This window comes from Mytilus californianus, unplaced genomic scaffold (genome assembly GCF_021869535.1).
Source record: "Mytilus californianus isolate M0D057914Y unplaced genomic scaffold, xbMytCali1.0.p SCAF_3, whole genome shotgun sequence".
In the NCBI taxonomy this organism is placed as follows: domain Eukaryota; kingdom Metazoa; phylum Mollusca; class Bivalvia; order Mytilida; family Mytilidae; genus Mytilus; species Mytilus californianus.
In genome coordinates this window covers 115,787,106-115,801,019 of record NW_026262679.1, presented here as the reverse complement: position 1 = coordinate 115,801,019, position 13,914 = coordinate 115,787,106, and the positions used below count along the sequence as shown (strand labels likewise).

Sequence of the window (13,914 nt, the reverse complement as noted above, 5' to 3'; positions counted from 1 at the left end):
TTTGCCTTAAAAAAGCAAACTGTCATGCACTCTACATAAAACATCAATCTAAAAAGAGTAACTGTGAAATGTTAGTGACTTAATTACTTTGATATTTTCTTTATTCGAAAACACCATTTTGTTACGTCTTGCACTAACAAGTACGACGGCAGTTAATATATTGATTCCTAGAGTAGTAATTCCAAAAAGGAACAAACGCGCGTACAAGCTGTGTCATTTATCTGTCAAGAACTTAATGTTCCATAAATTTTAATGTTACAGGATCACCTGATTCCAAAACGCTTGATGTCACATTGATGATCTGTTTGATCAGAAATTTAAAAACAATCAGTTCTCCAATCAATGGATTTGACAGTCTGCCATTACCAGTTGAGACTACTCCAGGATCAGATCTCGCCAGGATAAAATGGTACAGGAATATACTAGCTCATCTGGATGATGGAAAAGTTGACACTTCTTTTTTCATTACAGCATGGAGAGATATAACAGATGTAAGTGTAGCCTTGCAACATATTATGTTTTTTTGCATTTTGCATGGTGAAATTGATTAATTATAAGTAATATTAGGATCAAAAAAATATATTTGAATAGATAAATGGAGGTGGGTGCGACCAGATATTTCTTTTCCATTCAGAACGTAGGACGAGAGACTGAGAGATTACATTGACGGGCATGGAGGTTGATATTGTTGTTACACCTCTTTGCAGAAGAGGAGATATAGGGGTTTGTTTTGTATGAGAATTAGAAGCACATTTGTTACCTTTCAGGGATAGTGTGACTATTATGTGTAACCGCTCGTGGCTGAAAGAACAATAAATGTGCTACCTTTCCTTACTCTAGGAGAGGCAAATATATGTAGGTCTTATTTGAGAGGAGTGGATATATAGATGTTACCTCCAAACAGAAGGGTTCATCCTTTGATCTGTTTCAGAATCATTCACAAACCATTAAGGTTGCATGTTTTTGTTTCAAAGTATTTTCGCACTTGATGTTTCAGCTTCCTTTATTACTTTTTAGGTCCTCTTACCTTTGCTGTGGTTATACATTATTTGTAACCATTAACTACTAAATGATCAAGGATTTTAGAAACATTTCTTTTCAAATATAATTTATGCAAAATATTTAGAAATTTCTGTTATGTCTGAAAATGTATTCATTCAGGTAGACATTAAATTCTTATACTATACGTATTTTTGTCAAAATGCAAGCATATATAAAACATACACTTAGACATTTCTTTGATTTCTGTAGATGATTTATTAAATATTGTATTTTTTCAAAAGATTTTGAACAAGAGAGAAAAAAAAAAAGAAAAACAGCTTTGATATGACATTTGGCAGTAACATGCTTATAATTAACACAAGATAGTTTTAATATAATATATGAGAGCCAAACCAAACATGCATGTACTTGTCGTGATAGTTAATTACATTATTTTGCTCCATCGCATGACGTTAACTTATCATGCATGTTCACACTATACAGACTTCGTCAACAGGGATTTTGAAATGACAAAAAAAAACTACAGTGAGGAGAACGACTAAAATCGACACTTCATAAGTTTGCGATCACCATCAGGAATAAGTTAACAAATACGATGTGTCGGTGTCTCAACTAATCATCATATGAATAATTTTGGGGTAAAAAAGTTGAACATTTTCTTTTCGTGCGTGGCAATTTTTACCCCTGAACGAGCTTAATTTCTAAATCACTTGCGTTTTGCCTGCACTAATTTCGGTAAAATTTTTTATGAATAAATTTTTCAAACGACATGTCATTTATTTACTCTCTGTTTATTTGTTTGTGTTTGAGAAAAAAAGTGTGATAGATATCTTTCATTTAACCTTTTAGAGTCCAATGAATCTTTATGATACCGGAACTAATTGTCCCTATATCCTACTTGAGCAGGATCCAATAGTTTGTTAGTGTACATAGTTCCTGCAAAAAATGTTTATAGAGTAAATCGGTTTAATGTCGGCTATAAAGGTCTTCTTGTTAGTTTTTTTTTTAGCTTTGTATCAATCTGATGAGTCCTTTTCGGAATTTGATAAGACTGTCGTACAAGTGAGAGGTTTAGCGCTATAAAACCAGGTTCAATCCACCATTTTCTACATTTGAAAATGCCTGTACCAAGTCAGGAATATGACAGTTGTTGTCCATTCGTTTGATGTGTTTTGTCATTTGATTTTGCCAGGGATTTTCCGATTGAATTTTCCTCGGAGTTCAGTATTTTTGTGATTTTACTTTTTTTTTCAACTGATTTTTACAATAAGTTCTTACATAATAGAAAAGAAAGGATAAGGGGTATCCATCCATGACACAAAGTCAGTTCACAGCAAAACCACAAAAAGCATTGATGTATGTTCCGCTTTATACCAAGGTCACAGATTTGGCGCCTGCAAACATGGTTATGTATGTGCCACATTCTGTATGTGCCTGTTCCAAGTCAGGAGCCTGTAATTCAGTAGTTGTCGTTTGTTGCTGTGTGACATATTTGTTTTTCGTTCATTATTTTGTACATAAATTATGCCGTTAGTTGTCTCGTTTGAATTGTTTGACATTTGTCATTCCGGGGCCTAGTATAGCTGACTATGTAATATGGGCTTGGCTCATTGTTGAAAGGCGTACGGTGACCTATTATAGGTGTTAATTTCTGTGTGATTCGGCCTCTTGTGGAGAGATGTCTCATTGACAATCATACCACATCTTCTTATTTTTATATTAACCCCGCAATGTATGATGTGAGGCTGTGGCAAAATCATAAGCCTTGATTTCATTCATTGGTCGTCGTTTGTTGTAGTGAATTATATTTGCTTTTTAATTGTTTTGTACATAAATCAATGAAATACCGTTGGTTTTGTTGTTTGGCATTGTTTACATTTGTCATGTCGGATCCTTGTATAGCTTGCAATGTAGTATGTTTTTTTCCTCATTGTTGAATGTCGTAGGTTGACGTATGTTTTATAACATCTACGTCATTTTGTCTCTGGTGGATATCTATCTCATTGGTAATCAAACTGCATCTTATTTTTTGTTATAAATATATGACTGTCTAATGTTCTGGACCATGGATACAAATATTTACTAAAACCATGGTTTCGATCATTCGCAAGCACTATTCACATACATGGATCAAAGTTTAATTATATACCATTTGTTGTCAGAACATTATAATACAAACATGTACATGAAGCTGTGATTATTGTTTTCTCAGATGTAAGCAAACGAAGTTCGCTCCTGTTCATTGCCTAAAGGTCTCCTAAATTTGTGTATATTAATTTTGCTATTCAAGGGATTTTGTGTTGATTGACTTTTTTTTTTGAAGTCTTTGTTAAATTATCTATTTTTCTAAAATTCAGAGCCTGAAATATTGTAAAGACATGTATCCCTTGAGGAAACCAGAGTGTTGACCTAGTTAAGTTTTGGCGTTAATTTGGTTGATGTCTTATTTATAACACACATTTTATTTACACAAATAACTCTGGCAACGCTTTAATTTTTTTTTTACATGTTTATATATATACTTGCTTTCATAACACCCTACGGGACTGAGACAAACAAGCGACCGGACCTTAACCGGCGCATTTGTGTTTAAAATATCCCTCCCTTCCCAAAATATTTACCAGTATTAATCGCATCAAGTCTTATCATTTTCCCATTTGGGAGTTGACCTTAGAAGTATAATTCTATGTATAAAAAAGAAGATGTGGTATGATTGACAATGAGACAACTCTTAACAAGAGACCAAATGACACAGAAATGAACAACTATAGGTCACTGTACTGACTTCAACAATGAGCAAAGACCATACTGCACAGTCAGCTATAAAAGGCCCCGAAATGACAAATGTAAAACAATTCAAACGAGAAAACTAACGGCCTAAATAATGTATAAAAAATGAACGAAAAACAAATATGTAACACAGCAACAAACGACAACCACTGAATTACAGGCTCCTGACTTGGGACAGGCACATACATACAGAATGTGGCGGGGTTAAACATGTTAGCGGGATCCCAACCATCCCCCTAACCTGGGACAGTGGTGTAACAGTACAACATAAAAACGAACTAAAAAAATCAATTGAAAAAGGCTTAACTCATCAGATGGATACACTTAGAAATACATCTAACAAAAACACAGAGTGGACGTGGCTGGGTACTTGTACATCCCAACAACAAAAAGACATTAATTCAGATCTCAGAGTACTCGCAGTTACTGACAGCTAGTTCAAAGTCAATAACAACTAATAAAAAAAAATCATGCATCTAAGACTAAGGCCAACTAGAAGTAGAATTCTTAGGTTAACCTATATAGGGGAAAAATACTTGATACGATTAATGCAGGTAATTTTTGGGAAGGGAGGGTTATATCTTTTGTAGTCAAAATTTCACTGTACAGTGCTGGACGATAGCGTGATAAGAAATTCGACGTATGTCTATTCATCAATCCACCCCTCCTTTATCATGTTTATACTATTCAAGCTATAGACCCGGGATAAAAGAACATTATAATTGATAGAAAATAAGTCATTTGAATAAACATATTTTCAGAATTTTTCATGCTTTTGATATGTATCAGTTAATAAGTACTTATCTTTGGGAACAGTATATCTATATATGTTCCTGCTTATCTTTTAATTTAATTTGTGTTTACTACAGACAGAAGCATATAAGCGATCCTTGATACATGTACATGTTTTTATGAACGTAACATTTGTAAATGGCTATGCACAATCACGACAGCGACTGTGTGGTATACTTGATATAACGTTTTAAAATAAGTTAAATCACGACTTGTGCATTTTATACAGAAACTGATTAAAAATACACTAACAAATTAGTTATGAATACGAAAGTTAAAATAATTTTTATATATCAGTGCTGCAAACACAATAAATAATAAAGACAGAACAAAACTCAATAAATTTGAATAACTTTTTCGTTTGACCTTGCGTCATTGAAATAATGATTCAACACTTCACTATCAACTTGAATGAACACTTCACTGTCATTTTCATTACCGAGTCGGCCACAGACCACAATTAAATTACCCTATTAGTTCTTTATAACGTTTTGTTTCATTAAAAAAATTTACCATGCATTTTTGTCAAATCTTTTGTGTGTGTAATGTATATATTAACCCAAAATATATATCCAAAATTCAGAAAGATTGAACCAATCAGTCTTACAAATTTAGCCAATACACATCCATACCCCTATGGACAAGTCAAGAGATGTTCCGAAAACTGTAAATATCACCTTTTTGCACCTGGCCTAATCACTCTTTCCATATCAAAATCAGTTAAAAATACAACATCTAAAAGTTTATTTCACCTCTCTTCTTTTATTTCCAGCCAAAAAAAACTAAGAAATGAGTGAAGAAGGGAAAGAAAAAAAATTAAGAAAAAATACACTCTAATTAAAAGGAACTATATTCGTGGACAACGAAAAAAGCGGGATCATTAATTGTGGTCTTGGGCCAGTCACATGAGACTCGGTTTAATTAGTCATACGGGGCACGTCACATTGGGATAAATTTGTTAAGGGATTCTCATTGGTAAATATTAGCTTGTTCCGGAAGAACATGTGATGAAGTAAAGGCTTTCTTACCGTCTGATTGGTTATTATTGAGCTGCATCTATAATAAGTGAGCGTATCCGTAAGTGAGGTCGGAAAGGAATCATGATAGCATGTCATGAAAATGACAATGAAGTGTTCATTCAAGTAAATAGTGAAGTGATGAATCAATATTTTAATGACGCAATGTCAAACGAAAAAGTTATTCAAATTTATTGAGTTTTGTTCTGTCTCTATTATCTAATTGGTTTGCAGCACTGAGATATAAATATCATATTAACTTTCGTATTCATAACTAATTTGATAGTGTACTTTAAATCAGTTTCTGATTTACAAATCATCAACAAGTAATAGCTTTTCTAAAAAGCTTGCCGTTTTATAGCTTATTATGTTGAAAATTGATTTTTTTTATTTGTAGTATCATCCATTCAAAATATCAATCTGCCTAAAAATTGTATTGGGGCAGAAAAAAGTGGAACATTGGAAAGGCCAATATGGTATTTTTAAAAGGGTTACAATTTTCTTTTTGTGCGTGGCAATTTTTAACTTGAAAGAGATTAATTTCTAAATCACTTGCGTTTTACCTATACTAATGTCGATAAACTTTTTTATGAATAAATTTTTTGAAAGACATATCATTTATTTACTCTCTGTTTATTTGTTTGTGTTTGAGAAAGAAATGTGATAAATATCTTTCATTAATTGTCCCGTAAGATAAATCAACCTAAAACGTTTTAGAGTCCTCTGAATCTTTATTATAACGGAACTAATTGTCCCTATGTCCCTATATCAGACTTGGGCGGGTTCAGTATTAGTTTGTAAAGAAACATAGTTTCTGCGAAAATATTTTATAGAGTATATTGGTTTAAAGTCTGTTTTATAGGTCTTCTTGATAGTTTTTTTTTTTAGCTTTGTATCAATCTGATGCCTTTTCAACTGATTTTTACAATAAGTTCTTACACAATAGAAAAGAACTGGTAAGAGGTATCCATCTATGACACAAAGTCAGTTCATAGATATAAGAAGATGTGGTATGAGTGCCAATGAGACAACTCTCCATCCAAGTAAAAATTTATAAAAGTAAACCATTATAGGTCACAGTACGGACTTCAACACGGAGCCTTGGCTCACACCGAACAGTAAGCTATAAAGGGCCCCAAAAAATTACTAGTGTAAAACCATTCAAAAGGGAAAACCAACGGTCTAGTCTATATAAAAAACGAGAAACGAGAAACACTTATGAACCACATCAACAAACGACAACTACTGAACATCAGATTCCTGACTTAAGAACAGGTGCAAACAAATGCAGCGGATTTAAACGTTTTAATGGTACCAAACCTTCACCCTTTTTCTGAAACAATAGTGTAACATCACAACATAGAAAGACACACTATAAAATATCAACTGAAATAGCTTAACTCAATCAAAGGACTTATTAACACCATTGAACATACACTGAACAAATAAATTTGACCTATGACACAATGTAAATATCATGCACAGCAAAACACAAAAAGCAAAGGAACAGTGCTTTTATTGGTGTATGTTCCGTTTAAACACCAAAGTCCCAGATTTAGCGCCCGCAAACATGGTTATGTATGTGCCACATTCTGTATGTGCCTGTTCCAAGTCAGGAGCCAGTAATTCAGTTGTTGTCGTTTGTTGCTCTGTAACATTTTTGTTTTTCCTTTATTATTTGGTACATCAGGCCATCAGTTTTCTCGTTTGAATTGTTTTACATTTGTCATTTCGGGGACTTGTATAGCTAACTATGCGGTATGGGCTTTGCTCATTGTTGAAGGTCGTACGATGACGTATAGATGTTAATTTCTGTGTCATTTGGTTTCTTTTGGAGAGTTGTCTCATTGGCAATCATACCACATCTTCTTATTTTTAGATTAATCCTACCATGCAGGATGTGCTGCTGTGGCACAATCATAAGCCTGGATTTCATTCATTGGTTGTCGTTTGTTGTAGTGTATTATATTTGCTTTTTTAAATGTTTTATATATAAATCAATGACATGCCGTTGGTTTTGTTGTTTGACATTTTTTACAATTGTCATGTCGGATCCTTGTATAGCTTGCAATGTAGAATAGGGTTTTTCTCATTGTTGAATGCCGTATGTTGACGTATATTTTATAACATTTACGTCATTTTGTCTCTGTTGGATATTTATCTCATTGGTAATCAAACCATGGCAAAAAATATTTACTAAAACTATGATTTCGAACATTCGCAAACACTATTCACATACATCGATCCATGTTAAATATATACCATTTGATGTCAGAACATTATAATACAAACATGTACATGAAGCTGTGATTATTGTTTTCTCAGATGTTAGCAAACGGAGTTCGTTCCTGTTCATTGCCTTAAGGTCTTCTAAATTTGTGTATTTTAATTTTGCTATTTAAGGGTTTTGTGTTGATTGCATTTTTTTGGAAGTCTTCGTTAAATCAAGGATTTGTCTTACTATAAAACTCCATGGTTAAAATATCTTCATTTCTATTTTCATCTTTAATCTTTTAATCTTTACTTTTTGGTTACTACAGACAGAAGCATACGCGATCCTTCATATATTTACGTGTTTTTATGAACGTAATACAAGGATTTGTATGTGTCTTCAACACAGCGAGAAAATCCCGTACCCTGAGGCGGGCTTCAGCTAGACTCTAAACACAAATGTGTACTAGTTCAGTGAAAATGGAGGATTTCAAGCATACAAATCCTTGGTAACACACAATTTGTAAATGGCTCTGCACAATCACGACAGCGACTGTGTGGTATACTTGACACGACGTGTGCATTTTATACACTTCTGTTTCGGCTATTTATAGATAAGTGTGTAATAGAATTATCCTGTATTTGAACGGAAACCACACCACTAGTAGCTGTGTTCGGCCGGTTGTCCTGTTTAGTGTGGAGCTCTTTGAAAAACCAAGAGTGGTACCGAAGCAAAATGAAAAATTTTGCAAACTTAGATCATCGGTGCCTTCCGTGATCATATAAACATAAACACTAACGACTTCTTTTCGTCTATTTGGCTCATTTTGTGTCACACTGTCTTGAAACAAAACGCGATAGGTCCGTTGCCGAACCCGATTAGTGCGGAAACGCCGACAAAAACCCGATAAGTCCGTTACCATTCTACACCGTGCACATGACAAATTTGAAAAATGTCAAACAACAAAAACAAATATGTTACACAGCAACAAACGACACCAATTGAATTAGAGGCTTCTGACTTGGGACAGGCACGTTACCATTCTACACCGTGACATACAGAATGTGGCACATACATAACCATGTTTCCGGGCGCGCAATCTGGGACGGTTAAAGCGGAACATACATCAATAAAAGCACTGTTCCTTAAGTTTGCTTTTTGTGTTTGCTGTGCATGAACTGACTTTGTGTGGATGGATGTGGATGGATACACCTTATCCTTTCTTTTCTATTATGTAAGAACTTACTAGTGTAAAAACCAGTTGAAAAGGGGTTAACTCATCAGATTGATACAAAGCAAAAGAAAAAAAAACACAAAAAAAAACACAAAAAAAACTAACAAGAAGACCTATATAACCGACTTTAAACCGATTTACCCTATAAACATTTTTCGCAGGATATATGTACCCTTACAAACGAATAGAACCTGCTCAAGAAGAATATAGGGACAATTAGTTCCTGTATGATACTCTAAAACGTTTTGGTTGAATTATCTCACAGGACAATTAATGAAAGATATTTATCACACTTTTTTTTCTCAAACACAAACAAATAAACAGAGAGTAAATAAATGACATGTCTTTTGAAAAATTCATATATCCTGTGAGATAAATCAACCAAAACGTTTAAGAGTCCACTGAATCTTTATCATACAGGAACTAATTGTCCCTATATCCTACTTGAGCATGTTCTATTCGTTTGTTGATGAACCAGGTTGATGAACCAGGGGTTACGATATGTCAAAGAACGTCTCGTCCTTTTTCTAAAAAAGTTCATCGGAAGGTACCAAGACCTTGTTGATAAATATTCCGTATCAACTTCACAAATAATACATGATGGTCTTGAAGTATAGATTCTGCGTACTGACGTTGTTTATCATCTGAACAACGTGTTATATTGTTCTTTCATTTGTCTTTGTTCTATTATTAATATTACTTTTACTGTTTGGTTTGTTTTCTGTGATATCTATTTGACGTTGCTCGGTACTTATTCATCCCGTCAATATGTTTGTATTATCTTTCATTTTTGCTGGTGTGTTTTGTATATGCGAACTTCTGGACAATTTTAAATCTCGGTCTATTTCTGGAATTAATTCTAACATAACTTTTGATTTGTTAACCCTGTATACCAACATTCCTCATGTGAAATTGTAAAATTGTTTTGAATAAACACTGAACGACAAAATTTCTTCTTATGTGACGTTTACATTTTCTGACGTCAGACACGCGAAGCAATGAATGTGGTTTTTAATTTGATAGATGCTTTTGTGCTTTTTTGTAAATGATTGTTTGTTTTGATATTGTAACACAGTGATGACTGCTGTACCCATATTTTGACTATTTTATTTATTATGTCTGTTTTGTTCACGAATCGTTGTAAATATAACGGAATTTGATGAGACTGTCGTACAAGTGAGAGGTTTAGCGCTTTAAAACCAGGTTCAATCTACCATTTTCTACATTGGAAATGCCTGTACCAAGTCAGGAATATGACAGTTGTAATCCCTTCGTTTGATGTGTTTGAGCTCTTGACTTTGCCACTTGATTAGGATTTATATCTAGAAATTGACTATGAGGGTCGGTTGAAAACAAAACTTTACGACAAAAGAGATGATTTCAGCTTCCCAATAGTGAAGCATTGGGAAGCTGAAATCATCACTTCGTAAATTTTACGGACGCATCACGAGTTGGTTGACCGTTATGGAATATCTGTTTAATAGATGATATTAGATATGTTCCTTATGTCGTAACTGCAATCCCGTTCCCTTTTCCCGAATGTGACCTACCGAATAAGACTTCTTACCTTTATTTGTGACATTTTTATCTATTGTGTCTGTTTGTTTTGTTCACGCATCATTATCAATATTATTAAATTTGATGAGACTGTCGTACAAGTGAGAAGTTTAGCGCTATAAAACCAGGTTCAATCCACCATTTTCTACATTTGAAAATGCCTGTACCAAGTTAGGAATATGACAGTTGTTGTCCATTCGTTTGATGTGTTTTGTCTTTTGATTTTGCCATGTGATTAGGGACTTTCCGATTGAATTTTCATCGGAGTTCAGTATTTTTGTGATTTTACTTTTTTGTAAAGGTACATAGTTCCTGCGAAAAATGTTTATAGAGTAAATCGGTTATATAGGTCTTCTTGTTAGTTTTTTTTTTATTATTCTTATTTTTTTAGCTTTGTATCAATCTGATGAGTCAACCCCTTTTCAACTGGTTTTCACACTAAGTTCTTACATAATAGAAAAGAAAGGATAAGGTGTATCCATCCATGACACAAAGTCAGTTCATGCACAGCAAAAAACACAAAAAGCAAACTTAAGGAACAGCGCTTTTATTGATATAATGTTCCGCTTTAACACCAACGTCCCAGATTGTACGTGTGCGCCCGCAAACATGGTTATGTATGTGCCACATTCTGTATGTGCCTGTCCCAGGACCGAAGCCTCTAATTCAATTGTCGTCGTTTGTTGCTGTGTGACATATTTGTTTTTGTTGTTTGACATTTTTTACATTTGTCATGTCGGATCCTTGTATAGCTTGCAATGCAGTATCGGTTTTTCTCATTGTTGAATGTCGTAGGTTGACGTATGGTTTATAACATCTACGTCATCTTGTCTCTGGTAAATATCTTTCTCATTGGTAATCAAACCACATCTTATTTTTTGTTTTGTTATAAATATATGACTGTCTAATTTTCTGACCATGGCAAAACAATATTTACTAAAACTATGGTTTCGATCATTCGCAAGCACTATTCACATATATCGATAAGAGTTTAACTATATACCATTTGCTATAAGAATATAATAATAAAAACTTGTACATGAAGCTGTGATTATTGTTTAAAATCTCAGATGTTAGCAAACGGAGTTCGTTCCTGTTCATTGCCTTTTAGGTCTCCTAAATTTGTATATTTTAATTTTGCTATTTAACGAATTTTATGTTGATTGCATATTTTTGGAAGTCTTTGTTAAATTATCACTTGGCGTCGTCGTCCGTTAACTTTTATAAAACCAAACTTAGCCTAAATCATCCTTAGGGTATTTAGTTTAAAAAATGTATCCGATGACCCGGCCAATCAACCAAGATGGCCGCCACGGCTAAAAATAGAACATGGGGGTAAAACGCCGTTTTTGGCTTATATCTTTGAAACTAAAGCATTTAGAGCAAATCTGACGAGGTACAAATGTTTACCAGGTCAAGATCTATCTGCCCTGAAATTTTCAGACACACCAGACAACCCGTTGTTGGGTTGCTGCCCCTGAATTGGTAATTTTAAGGAAATTTTGCAGTTTTTGGTTATTATCATGAATATCATAATAGATAGATATAATTTGTAAACAGCAAAATTGTTCAACAAAGGAAGATCTACAAATAAGTCTACATGATCAAAATTGTCAATTGACCCCATAAGGAGCTATTGCCCTTTAAAGTAAATTTTTCACAATTTTTCGTAAATTTTTGTTATCTTTTACAAAAATCTTCTCCTCTGAAACTACTGGGCCAAATTAAACCAAACTTGGCCTAAATCATCCTTAGGGTATTTAGTTTAAAAAATATATATCCGATGACCCCGCCCATCAACCAAGATGGCCGCCATGGCTAAAAATAGAACATGGGGGAGGGTATAATACAGTTTGGCTTATATCTCTGAAACTTAAGCATTTAGAGCTAAATAAGAGAGAAACTAAACAGACTTCAATGATCAGCAATATAAGAATAAAAAAAAAACAGAGATTTTTGTCATTAATTCTATTGTTGGAGTGTGTCTTTTCGTTGAATATGCATATAGACCAAGGTGAGCGACATAGGCTCTTTAGAGCCTCTAGTTTGTTTAATTTAGAGCTTGAAATATTGTAAAGACATGTATCCATTGAGGAAACCAGAGTGTTGACCTTGTTAAGCTTTGGCATTATTTTGGTTGCTGTCTTGTTCATAATACACCTTCCATTTACACAAATAACACTTGCAACGCTTTATTTTTTTACATGTTTATATATAAACCTGCTTTCAAAACACTTTACGGGACTAAGAAAAACAAGCCACCGAATCTGAACTCACGCATTTGTGTTTAAAATATCCATCCCTTCCCGAAAAATTTACCAGTATTAATCGTATCAAGTCTTATTATTATTTCTTTTGTAAGTTGACCTTAGAATTATACTTCTGAGGTCAACTAAAATTAGAATTCTAAGGTCAACTTCCAAAGTTAAAAAAAAAGACTTGATACGATTAATGATACGAGTAATTTTTTTCGGAAAGGGAGGCTTATTTGTTTTGACATCAGAATTTCACTGTACCGTGCTGGACGTTAGCGTAATAAGTAACTCGACGCATGTCTATACATCAATCCACCCCTCTTCTATACTATCCTATAACTATAGACCCGGGATAAAAGAACATTATAATTAATAGAAATTAGTCATTTGAATAAACCTGTTTTCAGAATTGTTTTATGCTTTTGATTTATATCAGTTAATAGGTACTTATCTCTTGCATGGGACCAGTATATCTATGTTCCTGCTTATATTTAATTTGTGTTCACTACAGACAGAGGCATACGCGATCCTTCATATATTTACATGTTTTTATGAACGTAACATTTGTAAATGCCTCAGCACAATCGCGATAGCGACTGTGTGGTATACTTGATATAGCGTTAATTAGTTAAATCACAATATGTGCATTTTATACACTTTAAAACAAAATAGCTGTTTTGGCTATTTATAGATCAGTGTTTACACCCTAGATCTATTATACTTCATAGTTTCTATTTCTGAAACAAGTGTAAATTGAATAGATCTATTGTTACGAATAACAATGGATTTTGTCCACAGGGTGTGACGATACCCCTGCATCTACATCCTGAAAACACATTCCATTTTTATTCACAATAGAAATTGTTTTTTTAATAGCATGAACAGAAGAGATTACTAATAGTGTTCACTACAAGTTGTTTCAAGACATATTAACAAAAAACATATTTCAGGAAATTCCAATAGCGAAAAAAATATTTAGCATCTATTTTGAATTTAAAAAAAAATCATTTAATTACTCCTTTGCTTGAAGCTAAAATTTTGATCCCATATGGCCTT

The 13,914-nt window shown here is 33.6% G+C and overlaps 1 protein-coding gene across 1 annotated transcript in view; it reads left to right on the top strand.

Moving 5' to 3' along the window:
- The first annotated feature begins 296 nt into the window (after positions 1-296).
- The window catches only part of LOC127733728 (ankyrin repeat domain-containing protein 17-like), a 59,931-nt gene continuing 46,313 nt past the window's right edge, over positions 297-13,914 (top strand). The window contains exon 1 of the mRNA XM_052243044.1: positions 297-491. Coding sequence (XP_052099004.1) covers positions 297-491 — 195 coding nt within the window. The remainder of the gene's footprint in view (positions 492-13,914) is intronic.